We start from the raw sequence: 23,003 nt of genomic DNA on the forward strand, positions 1-23,003 counted from the left end.
CTTGGCTTTAAATTCCCTCTTCTGACTATAGTTGGGGGCTTCAATACAATTCTTTCTCCCCTATAAACTTGGAAAACAATACTATCTATCTTATATTATTATTGTATGGATTAAATAAACTATCATGAAATCCCTTAGAAATGTGTCTGGCATATAAAATAATGCCACATAAATGTTTACCATTATTTTTGTTGCCCATACAGAACCATACATAATTCCAAGGTGGAGAGAAAGTGTTAATAAGGGGATATGTCAATTCATGCAAAAATGGAATTAAAGATAAATTTACTTTGGTGCAAATTTTTTTTTTTAAATCTTTGCACAGGTTTTTCACAATGGGCATTTCCATGAATGGAACTCCTTATGCAAGGAGTTCTATCTATTTGAGTTGTCTAGTAAATGAATTCTTGATGCCCGGAAAGTTGTTCTAAGAGAAAATAGGAGTACAATCAATAAAGATATCTTATGCATCTTTTGTTCAGTGTCTGTGTCTAAAGAAATTGTTCTGTCTACATTAACTGTAAAGGGATTTTTTTAAGACAACAGGGGCCCATGGACTCAGGAAATGTAGAGAAATTGTCTTTAGGAAAAAGCTTTCATGGTCCATCTGAGAGAGAGATCTTGGAACACAAGTTCAAATAATTTTGTGTTTGGCGGGTGTACACCTTTTGTTTTAAGGGTTATATAACTTCCATCAGAATTAAAATTGTCTATCAGTCACCAGAGGTAATTGCACACCTTAACTGATTTTAAAAATTAGTCAATTTCTTTATATCAATTGGTCCTCTGCATTAAGCCCCAATGTTCTCAACATCACTACTGACATCTACAATATCTGTAAGATCAGGCAACCTAAGTTACTTTCTGCATACAATTTCTTCAACTTTATGCTCCCTTACAGTCACTGCTTCCTGATATTGAAATTAAGATGTGAACTATGAAGGGAAATATATAGAGATGTGATATTTGCAAATGTGAAAGTCATTTTAGTAGATAGGCATTGATTACAGGTATAGACAAAAGACTTAATTTTGCAGGAATTAAGAAATAGCAAATGTTTGGATCAATTGATTAGCTTTGATTTAAGTCATAGCATTTCCACGAGGCTAGAATTAATGAATACTGTCAGAGGTTATTTGTAATGCTAGGGACAAAGCCAAGAGTGCATCTGTTTATTTTCCCTGTGCCTCTCAGCAGGTCTCTGCCATGGGTGACAGGGGAGCAAACAATCACTCAGAAACCAGCGACTTCATCCTTGTGGGCTTCAGGGTCCGCCCGGAGCTCCACGTCCTCCTCTTCCTGCTCTTCCTGCTCGTCTACACCGCCATCCTCCTGGGGAACCTGGGCATGCTGGCCATCATCGCGACCGACCCCCGGCTCAACACACCCATGTACTTCTTCCTGGGCAACCTCTCCTTCGTCGACCTCTTCTATTCCTCGGTCATCGCCCCCAAGGCCATGACCAACTTCTGGTCGGAGAGCAAGTCCATCTCCTTCGCGGGCTGCGTGGCGCAGCTCTTCCTCTTCGCCCTCTTCATCGTCACGGAAGGCTTCCTCCTGGCGGCCATGGCCTACGACCGCTTCGCCGCCATCTGCAACCCCCTGCTCTACTCCGCCCAGATGTCCCCGCGGCTCTGCGCTCAGCTCGTGGCCGCTTCCTACCTCTGTGGCTGTGTGGCCTCGGTTCTCCAGACCAGCATGACATTCAGCGTATCCTTCTGTGCCTCGCGGGCTGTTGACCACTTCTACTGTGACACTCGCCCGCTTCAGCGGCTGTCTTGCTCTGGCCTCTTTATTCAGAAAATGGTGTCGTTTTCCTTATCCGGCGTCATCATCTTGCCTACCATCATAGTCATTCTCGTCTCCTACGTGTACATCGTGTCCACGGTGCTCAGGATTCCCTCGGTGGAGGGGCGCAGGAAAGCCTTCTCCACCTGCAGCTCCCACCTGGGCGTCGTAGGGGTGCTGTACGGCGCCGTCTTCTTCATGTATCTCACGCCGGACAGGTTCCCCGAGCTGAGTAAATTTGCGTCCTTGTGCTACTCCCTTGTCACGCCCATGCTGAACCCCTTGATTTACTCTCTGAGGAACAAGGATGTCAAAGAGGCTCTAAGAAGACTTATAGAGAAGAAAAGTGCTCTTCTCTGATTGTTATTTCTCTTCTACCAAATGTACTGTGGCACTTTGCTTCATACCTCTTGTGGCCATTAATTGAAGTTACTCTCCTGAATATTGGAAAAATATGATTAACAGTTTTCCATGTGTTTGAACATTTCCATATGTTACTTTGAATGTCCTCTGAAATACCATTAATCTCGGAAGTCTTGGACATGAAGAAAGCATTTTTCGTGATGAACCTTCCTCACTGCTCTCAGTGATACTTTATGGCATATCATTGAACAATATTTTCAAATTTTATTATAATGCTTAAATTATATTTTTCTAGTGATTGTCTTTCTGATTATCCCTCTCATCTACACAAATCATCAACAATTGACTAAAGCCTTGATTACTATATTCATAAAATTTAATTAATTAATTTTTAAAAATTATTTGAAAGAGAGAAATCATCTGCATACCAATTCACTCCCCAAATGTCTGGAACAGTCAGGACTGGTCTATTCTGAAGTCGGTAGCCTGGAACTTAATCTGGGTCTCCCACAGAGTGGTAGACATTCAAGAACTTGAGCCATCATCCATTGACTCCCATGGTGAGCATTATCAGGAAGCTGGCTTGGAAGCAATGGAGTTGAGACTCAAACTAGGAACTGCGACATGGGATTCAGGCTTCCCAAGCATTGATTTAATCAATGAACCAAATGCCTGTCCCCAGATGATATTTTAAGGAAAAAGTGTTTGCCAATTTTATCATTAGTCTCATTAACATCTTGAATGGTTACTAAGTTCTCATCCTGATCATTTCATCTGTGTTACATAAAGAGGAACAAATAAAAAGAAGAAACAGGGGCCAGCATTGTGGCATAGCAGGTTAAGCTGCTGCCTGCAATGCTGGCATCCCACATGGGTGTCGGTTCAAGTCCTAGCTGCTCCACTTCCGATCCAGCTCTCTGCTACTGGCTTGGGAAAAGCAGCAGAGGATAGTTCAAGAGCTTGGGCTACTGTCACCCATGTGGGAGACCCAGATAAAGAGCCTGGCTCAGCACTGGCTATTGCAGCCATCTACGGATTAAACTAGAGGATAGAAGTTATCTCCCCCACCACACCCCTCTCTCTGTAACTCAGATTTTCAAAAAAAAATCTTATGAAGAAACAAACAATTTCTATTTTGTCATTCCAGGCATTGTGGAGTGTTCTAGGCATTGCTACTTATTGGAGCCTAATTTAAAAACTAAAACTATAAACATTTTTGAGCACTTAATCCCTTTGTTTGGAACGTGGTAATTTTTTTCTTGTGTTGTTGAAGAATATTTAACAAATGTATGGTAGCAAGATTGTCATCAAAATAGAGTGTGATACAAAATTTACCCATCTGCACCTCTGAATCCATTTATTTATTCGATTAACTTGATAGTATACATATCTGTTCTGGTCTCCTGGTAGACTGACATAAACAATCTCACTCTTAGGGAGTTTTCAATTTAGTGAGAGACGAATCCTTGGGAAGACAATTAAAATCCAGAAAGAGTGTGCCAAAGATATTCATAGAGATCAGGATGTGAATTGCCAGAGAGTAGGTGATTGGTAATATGGGAAATTCTTTTTGGGCTACATGGAAAATGAATTTTTTTAAAAGATTATATCTATTTATTTGAGAGGTGGAGTTGCAGACAGAGAGAGGGAGAGGCAGAAAGATCTTCCATCTGCTGGTTCATTCCCCAAATGGCCACAATGGCTGGAGATGAGCTGATCTAAAGCAAGGAATCAGGAGCTTCTTCCAGGTCTCTCATGGAGCCCAAACACTTTGGCCATTTTCCACTGCTTTCCTAGGCCATAGCAGAGAGCTGGATTGGAAGAGCAGTATCCAGGACACAAACCGGGGCCCATATGGGATGCTGGCACTGGCTCTGGGGAAGATGAATTTAAAGAGGGTGAGATTGGAGTAAGGAAAATTGCTGCATGGGTTCATGTTATTATCGGTGTCTTAATGTTAATGAACAAAGGCAGGTTTGTAAAAATACAAAGAACAAAATAACTGATTGGTGAGAGACAAGTGTACAAAAGGAAATGTTTCATCCCAGTATTGAACTTGAATGTCTGTGTTTGTAGATGGCACAAACAGATAAATTGTAATGAGGCTTTCAGAAAAGTGAGATATAGAGGAATTTCCTTAAATTGATAAATCACATAACATAGCTTTCCTGTTATGATGAAGAATAAGGCATCTCTCACCACACTTTTTTTTTTTTTTGATACTGTACTGGAAGAGTTAGCTATTGAAATAAAGGAAGAAAAGGAAGTAAAAATGTTCTGGAAAGAACTGTATCCCTTAACATTTGTACACTGAAGCCCTGAGGTCCAACCTCAGACTGTGACTAGGGGCGAGGGGCCAGTGCTGTGGCGTAGCGGGTAAAGCTGCTGTCTGCAGTGCTAGCATCCTATATGGGCACCAGTTCGAATTCTGGATGCTCCACTTCTGATCCAGGTCTCTGCTATGCCTGGGAAAGCAGTAGAGGATGGCCCAAGTCCTTGGGCCCCTGCACCCTCATGGGAGACCTGGAAGAAGCTCATGGCCTCTCTCTCTCTCTCTCACTGTCTCTTCCTCTCACTGTCTGTAGCGCTACCTCGCAAATAAATAAATAAACTTTTTAAAGAAAAAAAGAAAAGAATCCCTATTGTTTAAGATACCCAGTGAGTAATAATGCATTATGGAAACCCTAGAAAACTCAGGCAAATATCAGCACCAATTGTGAAGAAAGAAAGGGAGCTCCCCTTATTGGCAGATAATCTGCTCTTCCAAGTATAACATCCGACAGGATCAACAACAAAAAAAGCCCTGAAACTATTAATTGGCTATAGAAATGTAGCTGCATTCAAAGCTAATACACAAAAGTCAATTTATTTTCTGTAACTCAGCATTGAATAAGGAGATTTTGGAGTTAAAAGTGCAACACTGGAGGTGACATGAGCAAGTTGGAAGAATAGGAGGTCTCAGTTCTGTTTCCCCTATGGAAAAACGTCACTCCGTGAAGGTTCCTATGGACTGTAAGGCAGGGACTGGTGCAAGCCGATTAACCAGAGTGCAGTCACAAGCGAAACCTTCCCTGACACTCTGCAGGAAACTGCAGTGACAGGAGAGGATGATCACTCATTTCCTATTACAGGCCAGCCTATGGTAGTCAAAAAAAAAAAAAAAAATGCAAGCGCTATTTAGAAAACACAAGTTAAAGTAAATTAATTCTTAATTTGCTGACTTTGCACACACCCCGCAGTGACTCTCTGCCTCACAGTGCCTATGTGCAGAGGGCAGTGCCTCCTGTGAGGACAAGCATGTGGGTCCTGGCCTGCTGCCATCTTCCCCTCCACCTGACTCAGGCACCCCCATGCTTAACACATCTCTCTCTTTCTCTCTCTCTCTCTCTCTCTCTCTCTCTCTCTCTCTTTCTCTTTCTTTCTTTCTTTCTTTCTTTCTTTCTTTCTTTCTTTCTTTCTTTCTTTCTTTCTTTCTTTCTTTCTTTCTTTCTTTCTTTTTCTTTTCCTTAAGGATTTATTTATTTATTTGAAAGGCAAAGGCAGAGAGAGAGAGAGAGAGAGGTATTCCATCTGCTGGTTCACTCCCCAGATGGCAGCAATGGCTGGAGCTGCACCTCCGAAGTCAGGAGCCAGGAGCCTCCTCTGGGTCTCCCACGTGGGTGCAGGGGCTCAAGGACTTGGGCCATCTTCTACTGCCTTTCCAGGCCATAGCAGAGACTGGATTGGAAGAGGAGCAGCCGGGACTAGAACCAGTGCCCATATGGGATGTTGACGCTGCAGGAGATGGCTTTACCCACTACGCCACAGCACTGGCCCCAACACGTCTTTCTTAAGTTAAAGACGCTTCCAGAGTAAGTCAAATTGCCATTTGCTTAGTGTGTAGTTTGGAAATGCTTCTCATTGTGATCCTTAAACAATGATTATTGACTTCTACTGAACACACAGTGTTTGCTAACACTACTCACTTTCTGCTCCTTGATCTGCCTCCCAAGAGCGAGTGAATTTGCTAAGGCACAACAGTTCAGACTCCCCACCCTTGCATAGATGATTGCCTGGGCTCATCTGCTCTACCGCCACAGGAAATGGGCCATCCCTCTCTCACTCCACCCACCCTCCACAAGAAACCCAATGGCACTCACTGCCCACAAGAGAGCCACGCACCCAGGAGTCCAAGGGTTTTCCTTAATAAAGTGGCTGATGTACAACCTTCCTCAATGTGCATTTCTTTTCTGGAAAAGCTCATGAAGTTTTCATTTCTTTAGGGTTCATCTCCCTGCCCCCGCAAAAAAAACTCATAGCGTTTGCCATTTCAGAAAAATCCTGGTCTTAGCAGATTAATATACGGAGTTCTTTGGTCATTTGACATACACGCTTTTTAAGGAAGAACAGGCTTTGTTTTCTGTTGAAGAGTTTGCTACCATGGAGTCTGGTTTTCAAGTCATTTTATCCAGAACACTGGACAACGCAGTCCTTTGTCCTGACTTCGTGGCTGTGCTCTGTGTCCCACCAGCACCAAGACCTCCCGGGGAACTGGAACTCAAGAGACTGTTGAAAAAGCTGGCCAGCACGCTTCCATTTGCTGCATTGTTTTCGATGTTTGGGTCTGGCTTCTTCACTGACATGCATACTGGCTGGCCCGCCCGGGCCCTGGGTACTTGGAGAGCCAGCAGGTCCTCCTGCAGAGGATTGCGACGCTGGCGTGGGCATGGCTGGCTGCTACGCAAGGGGTGATTATTGCTTCCTTAGGAACACCTGCATACCCTCTACTGCCAACCCTTTGTTGTGGACCAGCTTTCTCACAGCAGGTTTCAGGACAAAGTCTTCATATGCATCTTTGGGCTTCACGGTTGTGAAGTTTTCATGTAATAATAGCTATATTCTTTTTACCATCCCAGCCTGCAGGTATAAAAACTGCACCCTTTTCCACAGCTAAGGCAGGTGTGGTAAAACGGAACCCACATGTTTTATGCACAAGGTACTTATGCGACAAGTTGAGGTTTTCCTCTTTCTTCACTGATTGTGTGCATCAAAGCAGCCCCATCCTGGAGGCAGAACCTGCACAGGTGAGACTGGATGAAGTCCAGATGCTGCTGGCTGTAGTCCTGCCCCTTCTCTGGGATGCTCACTGCATCCCACTTTGCACACACTGCCAACGCAGGGCCCCCATGTTGTGAGTTCGCACGTTTTCACCAGGGGCAAGGCAGCATGCTCCTCACCCGAGCCTGTGGGCAGAGGCCCTCTCGGCTGTGGGGAATCTTGACAGCCTTCCTCAAACTTGATATAGCCTTGGAAATATTTCCCAAACTTCCTTTCCGCTCCCTCATTCCTTCTGGCGGAATTTTCGTTTTATCCATGGGCTCACGTGAAAAACACTAGCCCATTTCTGTAAAGATTCCATTACAGTCCAAGGCCTGGACATGTCTGCAACAAAAATGAACAAGGTCTCTGGCAAGGATTCCTCAGACTGCAAATTTCAGGAGCTGTTGTGGTCCAGGTCTCCAGCCAGAATCCACACATTGCAGTGTGTGATCATCTTGGTCCTCATCGGGAACATGGAGGTAGAGATACCTCTTCTTCTTCTTCTTTTTTTTCATGTTCAGCTCCTTGTGGTTTAGGCATAGGGGTGTTGTACCAGGACCATCTTCACTGAAGACCAGGATGTTCTTGCCAGATGGCAGTTTGGACCTGGCACGGGTGGACACTTCGCTCAAGATCCAAGATCACGGAGTCTTGCTCTCTTCCTCCTTGTTAGTCAGGTCTCTGGCGGCCACCACAGTGGGTCCGTTAGGGCCCAACAGCAGCTTCTTTTCCATCCCCATAGGCGCCATCTTGTCAACTGCAGACGCAAAAGTGCTGTTGAGGTCTTACCCTCAAAAATCTTTGCCCATACCAATATCATGAAACATTTCTCCTATGTTTCCTTAAAGCAGTTTTACAGTTTTGAGTCTTTTTTGAAAATTGTTTATTTAAAAGCATAACAGAAAGGGAGAGGCAGAGAGAGAGAGAGAGAGAGAGAGAGAGAGAGAGAAATCTCCCATCTGTTTGTTCACTCCCCCGATGGCTATAATACCTGGGGCTTGGCCAGGCCAAAGCCAGGAGCCAGGACCTGAATCCTGGTCTCCCACATGGGTGGCAGGGGCCAAGTACTTGGGCCATCTTCTGCTGTTTTCCCAGGCAATGATCAGGGAGCTGAATCAGAACTGGATCAGCCGGGACTCAGATGGGAGTGCATGTGGGATGCTGGCATTGCAGGTGGCAGCTTTACTGGTTATGCCACAATGGAGGCCCCTGTTTTGGATATTATTTTTCCCACCACTATTTATTGAGGAACCTGTCCTTTCCTTGATGCATGTTTTAGGCACCTTTGATGAAAAATTTTTGAGTGCAGTGCATGAATTTACTTGTGACTTCTCAGTTCTGTTCCTTTGATCTACATGTCTGGTTTAATGTCAATGTCATGGTCTTTTAGTTGGAATAGCTTCATAGCATGTTTTAAATGCTGTAATGCTGCCAGCTTTTTTCTAGTTGTTCAGGATAGTTTTGGCTATTCAAGATCTTATGTGGTTCCATACTAATTCTAGACATTTTCCTAGTTCTCCAAAGAATCAAGGGATTTGATAGGAATTACAACAAATCTTATATTGCTTCACATAGTAAGGACATTTTAATAATATTAATTCTTTCAATCCACAAACATGGAATATCTTTCACTTTTTATGTGTCTTTATCAATTACGTCAGTGCTTTAGAATTTTTATTGTAGAGAACTTTCATCTATTTTGTTAAATATAGTCTTGGGCTTTTTATATCTTGGAATTGCTTCCTTGATTTTTTTTTTTAGCTAGTTCATTATCATTGTATAGGGACACTAATGATTTTTGTGTGTTAGTTTTGTATCCTGCAACTTTACAAAAATAGTTTATCAGTTTTAAGGATTTCTTGGTGGAGTATTTAAATGTTTATCTATATAAGGTCATGTCATCTCAAACAGGAACGGGATTTGACTTCCTCTTTTCCACCAACTGTTTCTTTCACTTGCCTAATTGACCTGGCTGAAACTTCCAGTGCTATGTTCAATATGTCTGGTGAAACTCAACATTCCTGTCTTGAAGCATCTTAGAAGAAAAGCTTTCAACTTTTTCTCCTTCGGGATGATGTTAGCAGCAGGTTGTCATATGTAGTATATTTTTTCCCCAAAGAAACCTTTTATTTGAGAAATACAAACTTCGTGCATTTCATAAGTACAACTTTAGGGATATAGTGATTCTTCTCACCATACCCACCCTCCCACCCACACTCCCACTCTTCCACCTTCTTCTCCCATTCCCAGTCCCATTCTCTACTAAGAGTCATTTTAAATTAATTTTATACACAGAGGACCAACTCTACACTAAAAGATTTCAACAATTTGCACACACAAAAAACTGTTCCTCAACCATTGAGACAAGGGCTATTCATATCTTCCACTTAATTTACACTAAAATGAAATAACTCTTTGAGAACAAGTTTTACAGTTTAATGCAAGTGAATCCTGTTGTTAATTTAACAGTTAACACTCTTATGTTTGATGTCAGTGATCACTGAAGGCTCTTGACATGATCTGCCCAGGCTATGGAAGCCTTTTGAATCCACAAACTCTTTCAGTATTTAGACAAGGCCATAGCAAAGTGAAAAATACATCCTTCTTTGGTGGCCACTTCTTTCCACTGGGGTATTACCCAAAGAGATCCTTCATGTAGGACATTTTTGCCATAGTGTCTTGGCTTTCCATGCCTTAAATGCTCTCATGGACATTTCAACCAGCCCAGAATGCCTTAAGGGTTGATTCTGAGGTCAGAGTGCTACTTTAAGTGAATGTCATTCTATGAGTCTGTGGTGTGGACTGCTTCCCTTGTTAGAACATTCTCTCCTTTTTAATTCTATGTATTATTGTTAGCACTTAATCCTATCCATATGATCACTTTAACACTTAAGATGATACTTTTACCACCCAGCTTAAGGAGATTTGGGGATATATATAGTATTTTATATTGAGGTATGTTCTTTCTATATCAATATGTTGAGAGATTTTTGTAATGAAAGGATGTTAATTTTTTATTAAATACCTTTTCTGCATTTATTAAGGTGATCCTAATGACTTCTACTCTTCATTATATTGACATGATGTATTATGTTTATAGATTTCCATATGTTGAACCATCCTTGCCTCCTTGGAGTGAATCATACTTGATCAGAGAATTAATCTTTTTTATCTGCTATTAGGCTTAGTTTACCAGTATTTTGTTGAGGGCTTTTATTGCTGTTTGCTTATTTATCTTTTAGTGACTGGGATTATTTTACTGAATACTACTTTCATTGAGTAATCTCTGATATAACTTCTCAGAGGCACAACCTTGATTTTGCATAAACACCCTTTGATGACAATACTTTCTGTTTTTAAATTTATTTGAGGGGGCCGGTGCAGTGGTGTAGCAAATAAAGCCGCCCCCTGAAATGTCAGCATCCCATATGGGCACCAATTCGAATTCTGGCTGCTCCACTTCCAATCCAGCTCTCTGCTATGTCCTGGGAAAGCAGTAGAAGATGGCCCAAGTCCTTGAATCCCTACACCCACGTGAGAGACCTGGAAGAAGCTACTGGTTCCGGGCTTCGGATCAGCACAGCTCTGACCATTGCAGCCAACTGGGGAGTAAACCAGTGGATGGAAGACCTCTCTCTCTCTCTACCTCTCTACCTCTCTACCTCTCTTTCTCTTTGTGTAACTCTGCCTTTAAAATAAATAAGTAAATCTTTAAAAAAAATGATACAGATTCTTGTGAACTTTCCTGATATTCAGTAGATTTTCTTGAATAAATATTTCTCCATTTACTGGATGCTTATAAGATAATTTCAAGAGACTTTAAACTAGTTTTTGCTGCTATGATCATTTTGCTAAAAAGTGGTTCTTCGTTCTTTATTTAAGTTTAATTTATTTAAGTTGCTCTTCTAAATGCTGTCTCCCTGGTAGTGTCTTTAAAAATTTAGATGTACACTTATTATAAGATCAAGGAATCCACCAGACAGAAAGGAAAACATACATCCAGACAAATAGATATGCATGAATATTCATATCAGCTTTATTCACAATATCTAAACATTGTAAATACCTCCACTGTCCTTCCATTTTTGAGTGAACAAGCACATGCATTATATCCGTACAAAAGAAAATGTAGTCTTATTTAGCAGTGAAAGCAATGTCCATCTTACCTTGACAATATGAATGAATCTCAAAATGATTGTACTGAGTGAGAGATGCTTGACACAAAAGGGTGCTTACTGTTTTGTTTGAGTGCATACACACAAAAATCGGGTCACTAGCTGGGATGGGGTTGCAGGGAGGCCCAGACTGCAGATGGACATGAGAAGTCTTTGGGACTGAGGGACATGTTCCATATCTTGATTTTATTGATTGTTTCATTGGTGTATAAAACAGTCAAATCTTGAGAATTTTACATGTTAAATAGATACTGTTATTTTCTTTCTTTTTTTTTTACTTATTTATTTGACAGGTAGATTTGTAGACAGTGAGAGAGAGAGAGAGAGAGAGAGAGAGAGACAGAGAGAAAGGTCTTCCTTCCGTTGGTTCACTCCCCAAATGGCCACTATGGCCGGAGCTATGCCGATCTGAAGCCAGGAGCCAGGTGTTTCTTCCTGGTCTCCCATGTGGATGCAGGGACCCAAGCAGTTGGGCCATCCTCCACTGCCCAGAGAGCTGGACTGGAAGAGGAGCAACCGGGACTAGAACCCAGCGCCCATATGGGATGCCGGCTCCACAGGCAGAGCCACGGCGCCGGCCCCGATATTGTTATTTTCTAACAATTATTCCTCTATAAAGATCTTGAGGAAAAACTGGGCAGAGCTGTTTTTTGAGATGTAAGGACTTGCATTTTAGAGTAATAAGTCAGATATACTTTTTTTTGGACAGGCAGAGTGGACAGTTAGAGAGAGAGACAGAGAGAAAAGTCTTCTTTTCTGTTGATTCACCCCCCAATGGCCGCTGCGGCCGGCGCACCGCGCTGATCCGATGGCAGGAGCCAGGTGCTTATCCTGGTCTCCCATGCAGGTGCAGGGCCCAAGGACCTGGGCCATCCTCCACTGCACTCCTGGGCCACAGCAGAGAGCTGGACTGGAAGAGGGGCAACCGGGACAGAATCTGGCGCCCTGACCAGGACTAGAACCCGGTGTGCCGCCTGTGGAGGATTAGCCTATTGAGCCACGGCGCTGGCCCAGACATACCTTTTTTGTTTGTTTGTTTGTTTACTTTGAAGGTTTAATTTTTGACCTAAAAATAGAAAATGATCAAAGGCAATAGAAGACATTTTTGTAGTAAAATATCAGTGTTATAGACACTGTATGTTTCAATTTATTTGTTTTATTTTCTTTCTCTCATTAGTGTTTACTTCTACACTATAGAGTCTTACACACTCTGACAAGTATTTCCTAGTAAAGGATGTCATGTTAAAGTTTCTGAAAATTATCTTGAAATGCAAAGTGAAGTAGGCTAACTATTTCAACGTAATTATTGTTAGTGTATCAGCAGTCGAGTGAAGATTTAGCATCATAGATACTATCTTTAAAATTAAGAAAATTAGACTAGTTATCAACTCTATGGTCAACCATAGCTATACATTTAAATGGAAGTTATTGAATGAGTGTAAAGAAGTTCCCCATGTGCGAACTGTTTTATACAGGGGTGGTTAAACTGAGAAAGAGACAGAGACAGCGAGAGATCTCCCATCTGCTGGTTCACTCTCCAAATGCCGCAATGGTCAGGGCTGTGCCAGTGAGTATGTGTGTGCATGAGGGTGCAGAGACAACAACTATGTTTATATTTATCTGTGTGTATGTAGTGGTGTCCAGCTGTGGGAGTGTGCAGTGCATGACTGATGAAGAATATAAGAGAATATTCTTTTCCTTTGATAATAAAACTCATCCTTGGGGCCTTTTCCTTTGGTTTGACATAAGATTATGAATATCCAGTGAATTATATAGGAATTAAGTCCCTCTGCATCAGAGATTTGTGTGGGTAGGAAAAATTGGGAGACTCTTTTATTGAGGGATTGTTCCATTCAAAGATTCAGAGTGTTTTGTGAAGGATTCTGCAGTTGACACCCAGGAAGAACTGGTCAAATGCACCTCTTCCAATCCCAAAGTCTTCTCCTGAAGACATCACCTTAAGGGTGACGACTTTGCTGAAAATCATTATACAGATTTTCTGTTGACTGGACCTTCTATTTTCACCAGTATTCTTTATTAAATAATGTAGGTGAAAAAGAAGAAATTTGTTGAAGTGAAAGGAAGGATTATTTAAGAGAGACATGAATACAGGGACACATGGATATATTTCATTTTTTAAAGAAATGCACATTTATTTATTTATTTGCTTATTTATTATTTGAGGTGATGGGAGGGAGGTAGAAAGAGAGATGGGGGTAGGGAGAAAGAGAGATGGGGGTAGGGAGAAAGAGAGAGAGAGAGAGAGAGAGAGAGAGAGCACAAAAGCACACCTATTCACTAGTTCATTCCCCAAATGCCCACATAGCTAAGACTGGGCTTGGCCAAGGCCAGCAGCCAGGGACCCAATCCTGGTCTCCCACATGGGTAGAAGGGACTCAATTTCTTGAGCCATCACATGCTGCTTCCCAGGGTCTGCGTTAGCAAGAAGGTGAAACCAGGAGCAGAGCCAGAACTCAGACTCAGCCAAGCTCTTCAACATGGGACATAGGACTCATAACTGGTGGCTTAACCAATAGGCCAAGTGCCTGTGCCATGAATATGCACTGGTTATAAGATCTATTCTGGGGGCTTGTCTTGTGGTATAGCAGGTAAGGCCACCACCTGCAATTTTGGCATCCCGTTTGTGTCCTGGTTCACGTACCAGCTGCTCCACTTCTGATCCAGCTCCCTGCTAATGTGCTTGGGAAATCAGCAGAAGACAGCCCAAGTGCTTGGGCTCCTGCATCCACATGGAAAACCTGGAAGAAGTTTCTGGCTCTTGGCTTCAGCCTGGACAAGCCCCAGATCTTGCAGCCATTTTGAGGCCAGCAGATGCAAGATCTCTCTCTCTCTCTCTCTTTCTCTCTCTCTCTCTTTTTCTCTCCCCGCCCTTCTCTGTAACTCTGATTTTAAAATAAATAATTTTTAAAAAACAAATCTATTCTGCTTCTAATTAGGGACACTGTGCCCTTTTGGGGGTCATTTTTCATTTATTTTTTATTAGTTCTCAGCAGGACAAAAGAGAAACTGAGGAGAGCTGATTTCATTTTTTTGGCCATTTTCCAACTTTTTCTGTTAGTTCTCAGCAGAAAGGCAAATAATTGACTTGATATAGTATTAGGGGTGTGAGAAAAGAACAAATCCATTGTCTGTTAAACATATGGATTTAACAAGTTTATATGAAATGTATGTAATCGAATCCTTCAAGTAACTCTAAGATACAGACACCATACCTACTATATATACCTACCAATTTACGTGACACAGTTAAAATGCAGCATTATTATGTAATTTTAATAAATCTACATAGGGAAACCACATTTGAAAGCAGTCTGAGCTCTGAGCTATTTTCTTCAGTTAACTATTAACTGTCATCACCTTGCATTTTCTTCACATTTTATGAACACCTTTTCGGCAGGCACAGACACTCAAACATGAGAAGTCATTGAGCACCTTGACTTTATTCTCATTTTATCAATGAATCAATGCGTATTCATCTAAGTTTACCTGCTATTTAAAAAATTCACTCTCCCCACTAGATTCCAGAAATTACCATGTTTGTTGAAGCCACATTAACCTCTTCCTCGGACCACCACCCTTTTTTGTGATTGCCTTATTATCTCATGAGTATTTACCGTCTGCACAGTTACCAATGTGATTTTTGTTAAATGACAACCTGAACCCAATATTACCCTTCCTAAAAATCTCCAGTGCCCCCCGCTTCTACAGAATAAAGGCTGTTTTCCTTTGTTTCTCATACAATTTTGCAAGATTTCCATGGATGCCCTTGTAAGTCTCATCTCAGCATGCTTTAGTGTATGAGAGAACAGTTGTTAAATGCCACTGCACATTGCTGTTCACCACATAGCTATTTATGTTCTTCATGGAAGCCTCTCTGTTTTATCTTTATCTTTATTCGATTTTTAAAAAAATATTTCCAGAAAATATTCCCGGATAATTAAGATCATTTGCCTTTAGAGGCTCCATTGCTGGCTTCTTGTATTTTCTGTATGTCTCAATTCACTGTGTTAACTCCATGACATTTTAGTTCTCTCTCAGCTTATTTGTCTCCCTTATTTGGTTGTGAGCCTTCGTAAGTACAGAAATTCATTTAAATCTAGAAATTGTCTTTGGATGAAGAAGCCATCAAAATTCAGTAAGTATGAATTTGATGAATAAATCATCACAAAGACATAGATTACAAAAATGGGATTATCCAATTTCTTAAAAGATTTCTTTACAGGTCTGAACACTTGGTCTGGCAGTTAAGATGTCTGCATCCCTATGGCCAGTGCCGGGTTCTAGTCCTGGTCGGGGCACCGGATTCTGTCCCAGTTGCTCCTCTTCCAGTCCAGCTCTCTGCTGTGGCCCGGGAGTTCAGTGGAGGATGACCCAAGTCCTTGGGCCCTGCACCCACATGGGAGACCGGGAGAGGCACCTGGCTCCTGGCTTTGGATCAACGCGGTGCGCCGGCTGCAGCACACTGGCTATGGCGGCCATTGGGGGGATGTCTCTCTCTCTCTCACTGTCCACTCTGCCTGTCAACAAAATAATAATAATAATAAAAAATATGTCTGCATCCTACTCTGAAGCGGAGCTCTTGCTCCTAACTCCAGCTACCTGTTCTTGCAGGCCCTGGGAGGCAGCAGTGATGGCTCAAGTAATTGCGTTCCTGTCTCTCATATGTAAGACCTGGATTTAGTTCTTGGTTTCTATCTTTAGCCCAGACCAGCTGGGGGAGATGCCAGCATTCTGGAACTTTCTCTGTCTCTCTGCTGCTCAAATAAATACATAAGTAATTTAAGAAACTTCATTACTGTATTCTTATGAAAAGCAGAATTTTTATGAAAAATTTAGTGGATATTTAGTAGGTATTTAGATGAAAGACAAAATACTGCTTTTCCAACACAGAAAAAAATGAAATAAATACAAAAAATATGAATAAATGTGTCTTTCTTCCAGCCTGTGGACAAACAAGAATGACTCACATCCTACCCTTATGAGCCTGTGCCTTGTCAAGTGTCTGATTCACTTACTACACATAACTATTCCCCAGGCATACCTGGTATTTCTTCTTTCTGCTTATTATATATGATATTGGTACCTCTGCCAATTGCATCCCTATCCTCATAACATATATTACTGACTCAACATAAACAGTACACTTCAAATAACAATAGCAGAGAATCAGCTCCAAACTTGAAAACACAATTTTCCTAAAAATAAATTATATGACAGTCATGACCTGCACCAAAAATGAGGGTTGAACTCAGGAGCAGGTCACTCCAGATTTAAAATAAGGCAAAGCATGGTCAATATTTTCTGTTATAGACCACTATAGCCCATTATAGATATAAGTACATGAAATCAAGATGAATAAACCTTCTAATATTGCTTATTTGTAAGATAAATGGGAACATTCATTGTATCAATGCTTCCTTAAATTATCATAATGTCCAGGCCTTTCGTTTATATCACTGTTAAAAGAGAATTAAATAAAAACATTTGTTTTCCTCCTGAATATCTGTTGGGGCTTTTTTGATGTCTCTCTTAACTCTCAGAGAGTGAATCATGCAATTTAACTTGGGAGTGACTAAGCTGTAGCATATGGAGGTCAGACTCCATTTTAAGGATTTTTTTTTATTTCAGTACCTTTTAAAGTTTTCCATAGCAGTAACAAACACAAGGAAACATTCTGAAGATCCACACTGATGGAATGGGTGCTTAAAAATGTTTACTGTTCTTTGTCTCCCACTTTAACTTTTGAGTGGGGATTCAGCAACTAGTGGTGCCTTAGAGCACTCCACAAGGCTTTTTTTCCAAAAACGAAAAGAATTCCCTTGCTTATGGGTTGGAAGAATTAATACTATCAAAGTGGCCATTCTACATAAAGAGATATACAGATTCAATATAATTTCCAACAAAATACCAATAACATCCTTCACTTAATTAGAAAAACAATTCATATGAAACACAAAAGACTCCAAACAGCCAAAGAAATCTTGAGCAATAAAACAAAGCCAGAAACATCACAATGCCAGATTTTAATACATACCACAGGGCTATTTTAACCAAAACAACATAGTACTGGCATAAAAATAGAAACATAGACCAATGTCACAGAATAGAAACCCTAGAAATAAGTCTACATATTTATAAATAAAAACATCCATTGAAAATAAATCCCTACATCTACAAATAAAAACACTCACTGGAGAATTTTGATACTAGACCCCTACCTTATACCCTATACAAAAATCAACTCAAAATATATTAAAGATCTGAATATAAGACCTGAAACTACAAAATCACTATAGAAAAATGGGAAAAGGGAAAAGATTCTAAGACATGGGCATAGGCAATGATTTTTGGGTAAGAGCCGAAAAGCACAGGCAATAAAAACAAAAATAGACAAATGAAATTACATAAGGCTAAGAAGCCTCTGTATAGCAAAGGAAACAATCAATAATGTTAAGAGACAACTGACGGGATGGAAGGAAATATTTGCAAACTATACAACCGATAAAGGATTAACTTCCAGAATATATCAAGAGCTCAAGAAATTCAACATAAAAAGCAATCCAGTTAAGAGAAGGATAAGGGTTATAAGTAGACATACTTTCAAAAGAAGAAATGTCAGCAAACACATGGGAGAATGCTCAATATCATTAGCCAATAAGGAAATGCAAATGAAAATCACCAAGAGGTATTATCTCACTCCAGTTAGAACAGCTATAATAAAAAGACAGTAAATAACAGATGCACATGGAGAAAAAGGAACCCTGATAGATTCTTTATGGATGCAAATCAGAACATCAATTATGGAAAAACAGCATGGAAATTCCTCAAAAAACTAAAAATAGATCTACCATATGACCCAGGTATCTTGCTTCTGGGACTATATCCGAACAAAATGCTGTCACCATGTGACACAGATATCTTCATCTTTAGATTTATCGTAGCCCTGGTCACAATATCAAAGATCTGGAAGCAACCTAGATGCTTATGAATAGATAATTGTATAAAGCAACATTGTAGAAGTTAATATATGTTGTATAAAAATGGATGGATGCCATATTATTTGTTGTTTAGTTATGTATAAGAGTTGTCTTCACTGAATTATACAAGTTGAATAACAATATACCCCTCTTTCCTTGCTTTTTAATCTTTGCCAAGAAACTCATATTATATGATAGTATATCTACTCCTGCTTTCAAAAAAAGTAGTATGTAAGGGGATATATTTCATATCTATACATAAAACAAAAATGACATGTTAAAAACTGTGAAATCTGTATATATTCATTGAACTCTTCTTTATGTTTTTCTGTATTTTTCAAGATATTCTAAAATAAAAATAAGACAAAAATAATCTAGGTTTCTTTGTTGATTATCAGTGACTGTATATAACATCAAGGAATGGGGACTGGTGCCATGGCGCAGTAGGTTAATCCTCCGCCTGCAATGCCGGCATCCCATATGGGTGCCAGTTCTAGTCCTGGCTGCTCCACTTCTGATCCAGCTCTCTTCTATGGCCTGGGAAAGCAGTAGAGGATGGCCCAAGTCCTTGGACCCCTGCACCCACATCGGGGACCCAGAAGAAGCTCCTGGCTCCTGGTTCCTGGTCCCTGGCTTCGGATCGGCGAGGCTTCAGCCATTGCAGCCACTTGGGGATTGAACCAATGGAAGTCAGACCTTTCTTTCTGTCTCTCGCTGTCTGTAACTCTACCTCTCAAATAAAATAAATAAATTCTATAAAAAAAACAAGCAGCAATTTCAAAGACAAAAGCACACAAAAGATTGTTAAAGTAGTGTAATAAAATATAAAAATATTGTTCAACAAATTACCATACAAATCAGTTCTGTAAATATAATTTATTGGAGAAAAGTGAAAAGTTTCATCATTAAAACTGATTCCTCACATCAAAGTCATCTCCAATAACCAGAAATTTCAGGATTAATGGAAAAGATGTAGCACATGGGAAAATCTGCTAGTTGTAATTTTATGATATTCAGGAGAATAACTTCAATTAATGGCCACAAGAGGTATGAAGCAAAGTGCCACAGTACATTTGGTAGAAGAGAAATAACAATCAGAGAAGAGCACTTTTCTTCTCTACAAGTCTTCTTAGAGCCTCTTTGACATCCTTGTTCCTCAGAGAGTAAATCAAGGGGTTCAGCATGGGCGTGACAAGGGAGTAGCACAAGGACGCAAATTTACTCAGCTCGGGGAACCTGTCCGGCGTGAGATACATGAAGAAGACGGCGCCGTACAGCACCCCTACGACGCCCAGGTGGGAGCTGCAGGTGGAGAAGGCTTTCCTGCGCCCCTCCACCGAGGGAATCCTGAGCACCGTGGACACGATGTACACGTAGGAGACGAGAATGACTATGATGGTAGGCAAGATGATGACGCCGGATAAGGAAAACGACACCATTTTCTGAATAAAGAGGCCAGAGCAAGACAGCCGCTGAAGCGGGCGAGTGTCACAGTAGAAGTGGTCAACAGCCCGCGAGGCACAGAAGGATACGCTGAATGTCGCGCTGGTCAGGAGAACCGAGGCCACACAGCCACAGAGGTAGGAAGCGGCCACGAGCTGAGCGCAGAGCCGCGGGGACATCTGGGCGGAGTAGAGCAGGGGGTTGCAGATGGCGGCGAAGCGGTCGTAGGCCATGGCCGCCAGGAGGAAGCCTTCCGTGACGATGAAGAGGGCGAAGAGGAAGAGCTGCGCCACGCAGCCCGCGAAGGAGATGGACTTGCTCTCCGACCAGAAGTTGGTCATGGCCTTGGGGGCGATGACCGAGGAATAGAAGAGGTCGACGAAGGAGAGGTTGCCCAGGAAGAAGTACATGGGTGTGTTGAGCCGGGGGTCAGTCGTGATGATGGCCAGCATGCCCAGGTTCCCCAGGAGGATGGCGGTGTAGACGAGCAGGAAGAGCAGGAAGAGGAGGACGTGGAGCTCCGGGCGGACCCTGAAGCCCACAAGGATGAAGTCGCTGGTTTCTGAGTGATTGTTTGCTCCCCTGTCACCCATGGCGGAGACCTGCTGAGAGGCACAGGGAAAATAAACACACTTTGATTCTAGTGATGTGATTGTTGTCTTGAATGTAGAAATAAAATAAGTACAAGCTATTTAGGTAATGCATGTGGAATAATTTTCTTATCATGAAGAAGCAAAAATAAAGCTTAGATATTACCAAGCCCCTGAAGTTGCATTTCTATCAAGCGGTGAAGCAAATCCTTTGGTTTTTGTGTTGAAGTCATGCTTTTTGAGGTATTTAGCAAGAAAGTAGCATAATTTTATTGCTTAATTTTACACATTTTCTGAATTTTCTTCTTAATATATTTATAGTAAAAGGATTATCTGTACTTAAGGCAGTAGTATTACATATATTCTAAAATAGCAGCATTATGCATCAGCAGTATTATATATATTCTAAAATAGCAGTATTATGCATCAGCAGTATTATATATATTCTAAAATAGCAGTATTATGCATTTGCTAGCAGGATGTTTGTGGCCATGGTAGTATGATGGCTAAGTCAGGGCTTTAATCATCAAGTAACATTTCATTAAGAAACATTTCAAAAGTATGCCTACCTTGTTTTACTTTGATGTATTTACTTTCCACTGCTGCTGAAGCAATCTTTGAAGCAGAGTAAACAAAGAAATTAAATTAATATCATATAACCATCATTAAGTTCAGAAAGATAAAAGTAGCTTGAGCTATTTCCAGGTATTCACTATCCAGATTAAGGCCATTCCCTAAATAAATGCATCCTGTTGCCTCCTTATTACACTTACTTTACATTAATAGTTCATTAATTAAAAGATGCCTTAATAATTTACCCTGTTTCTAAAGTAGAGAGAGAACCTGGGAGATCTTCCAAATGAGTTCCTTTGTACCAGAGCTGAATCAGTTAAAGGGATCTTACTCATTAGTGAGTACAAGCAAACTTAAGGCATGCTCTACAGCAAAGTTCTTTCCCTGGATTCTGGCACGCTTTATATATCTTAAGCTGCATCTCACAGTAGGAACATGGGTGTCTCAGTACCATAGCAGCGTGGGTCATCCAGGCTCTGTGACGACTTGCCACGGTATCCACAGTGGTTGTTTATGAAGCTTTGGCTAGTTTACTCTTGTGAATTTATTTTTTTCAGGATATTCCAACATCGGTTTTTTTTTTTTTCATCTTCTTGGTGGATTCCACTGAGAGAGAAGTAATCATAAAGTCAATTATGGAGACATCAGTGCGGGCTCTAGGGCTGTTGCCCAGGAGGACTGCGGAAATGCGGCTATAAACAGAGAATCTAATAACAGTCAAAATGCAAGAAATCTTTTCTTCTCGAACTGTGTATCCCCTAGGGAGCCTCTTTGGACTGAACTGAATGTGAAAAGTTTTCAGGTAATTATCACAGCAGATATGTCATCAAGCACAGAGAAATAGGTTATAAAGTTTGCATCCTATGAGAAAAGCTTTAAGTAGCTGAACATTTAACATTTTATGGCGAGCTATATTTTCTATGAATTTAAAAAACCAAACATTTCTCCAAATTATTGTTTGCTTATATTTCTTTTTTTAAAAAAGATTTTATTTATTTATTTGAGAGGTAGATTTACAGACAGTGAGAGGGAGAGACAGAGAGAAAGGTCTTCCTTCCATTGGTTCACTCCCCAGATGGCTACAACGGCTGGAGCTGCGCTGATCTGAAGCCAGGAGTCAGGAGTTTCTTCCAGGTCTCCCACGCAGGTGCAGGGGCCCAAGGGCTTGGGCAACCTTCTACTGCTTTCCCAGAACATAGCAGAGAGCTGGATTGGAAGAGGGGCAGCAGGGACTAGAATGGGGGCCCATATGGGATGCTGGTGCCGTAGGCAGAGGATTAACCTACTGCTCCAAGGCACAGGCCCCTGCTCCTATTTCTTGATGTCAGACATTTCCTCTTATTGCTAATGCCCTCTAAATCACCACCTCAAAGTCAGATAATGATTCATTTTTTTATATTTTTTTGACAGACAGAGTGGACAGTGAAAGAGAGACAGAGAGAAAGATCTTCCTTTGCCATTGGTTCACCCTCCAATGGCTGCTCCGGCAGGCACGCTGTGGCAGGCACACCGTGCTGATCCGAAGGCAGGAGCCAGGTGCTTCTCCTGGTCTCCCATGCGGGTGCAGGGCCCAAGGACTTGGGCCATCCTCCACTGCACTCCTGGGCCATAGCAGAGAGCTGGACTGGAAGAGGGGCAACCGGGACAGAATCCGGCACCCCGACCGGGACTAGAACCCGGTGTGCCGGCACCGCTAGGCGGAGGATTAGCTTGTTGAGCCACAGCGCCGGCCGATAATGATTCATTAATTCTATTTGTTCCTATATTTGAATACTAAAAGAGAATGCAATAGAAGATATAATAGCACTCAACATAATTATAATTATAAAAAATTCTCCAGTAAACATATTGACAAGAGAGTGGAACCTATATTTAAAACTTCCTAATAGCACTGCAACTGAAAGACTAGATTAAAATTAATGCTATAGTACTTCTTAATGTGTCTGAAACTTTAAGGTTGTTATTCTTCCCTAAGTAGCTCCATAAGTTAATTG

At 41.3% G+C, this 23,003-nt stretch overlaps 2 protein-coding genes and 1 pseudogene across 2 annotated transcripts; 1 reads left to right on the plus strand and 2 right to left on the minus strand.

The window, feature by feature from the left end:
• The first annotated feature begins 1,191 nt into the window (after positions 1-1,191).
• Positions 1,192-2,148, plus strand: LOC100342280 (olfactory receptor 9K2). The gene has a single exon (XM_008256587.4). It carries the CDS (start codon positions 1,207-1,209, stop codon positions 2,146-2,148), a length of 942 nt encoding a protein of 313 aa, XP_008254809.3. The 5' UTR covers positions 1,192-1,206.
• Positions 2,149-6,506: 4,358 nt separating this feature from the next.
• LOC100354598 (cytoplasmic dynein 1 light intermediate chain 2 pseudogene) lies at positions 6,507-7,979 on the minus strand (annotated as a pseudogene).
• An 11,518-nt stretch (positions 7,980-19,497) lies between these two features.
• LOC100354855 (olfactory receptor 9K2-like) lies at positions 19,498-20,439 on the minus strand. Its single transcript, XM_008256702.4, has one exon. The coding sequence runs from the start codon at positions 20,437-20,439 to the stop codon at positions 19,498-19,500; it is 942 nt and encodes a 313-aa protein (XP_008254924.2).
• Positions 20,440-23,003: the final 2,564 nt, after the last annotated feature.

The sequence above is a fragment of the Oryctolagus cuniculus genome, chromosome 11 (assembly GCF_051225735.1).
Source record: "Oryctolagus cuniculus isolate XC-2025 breed Fujian yellow rabbit chromosome 11, ASM5122573v1, whole genome shotgun sequence".
Lineage (NCBI taxonomy): Eukaryota > Metazoa > Chordata > Mammalia > Lagomorpha > Leporidae > Oryctolagus > Oryctolagus cuniculus.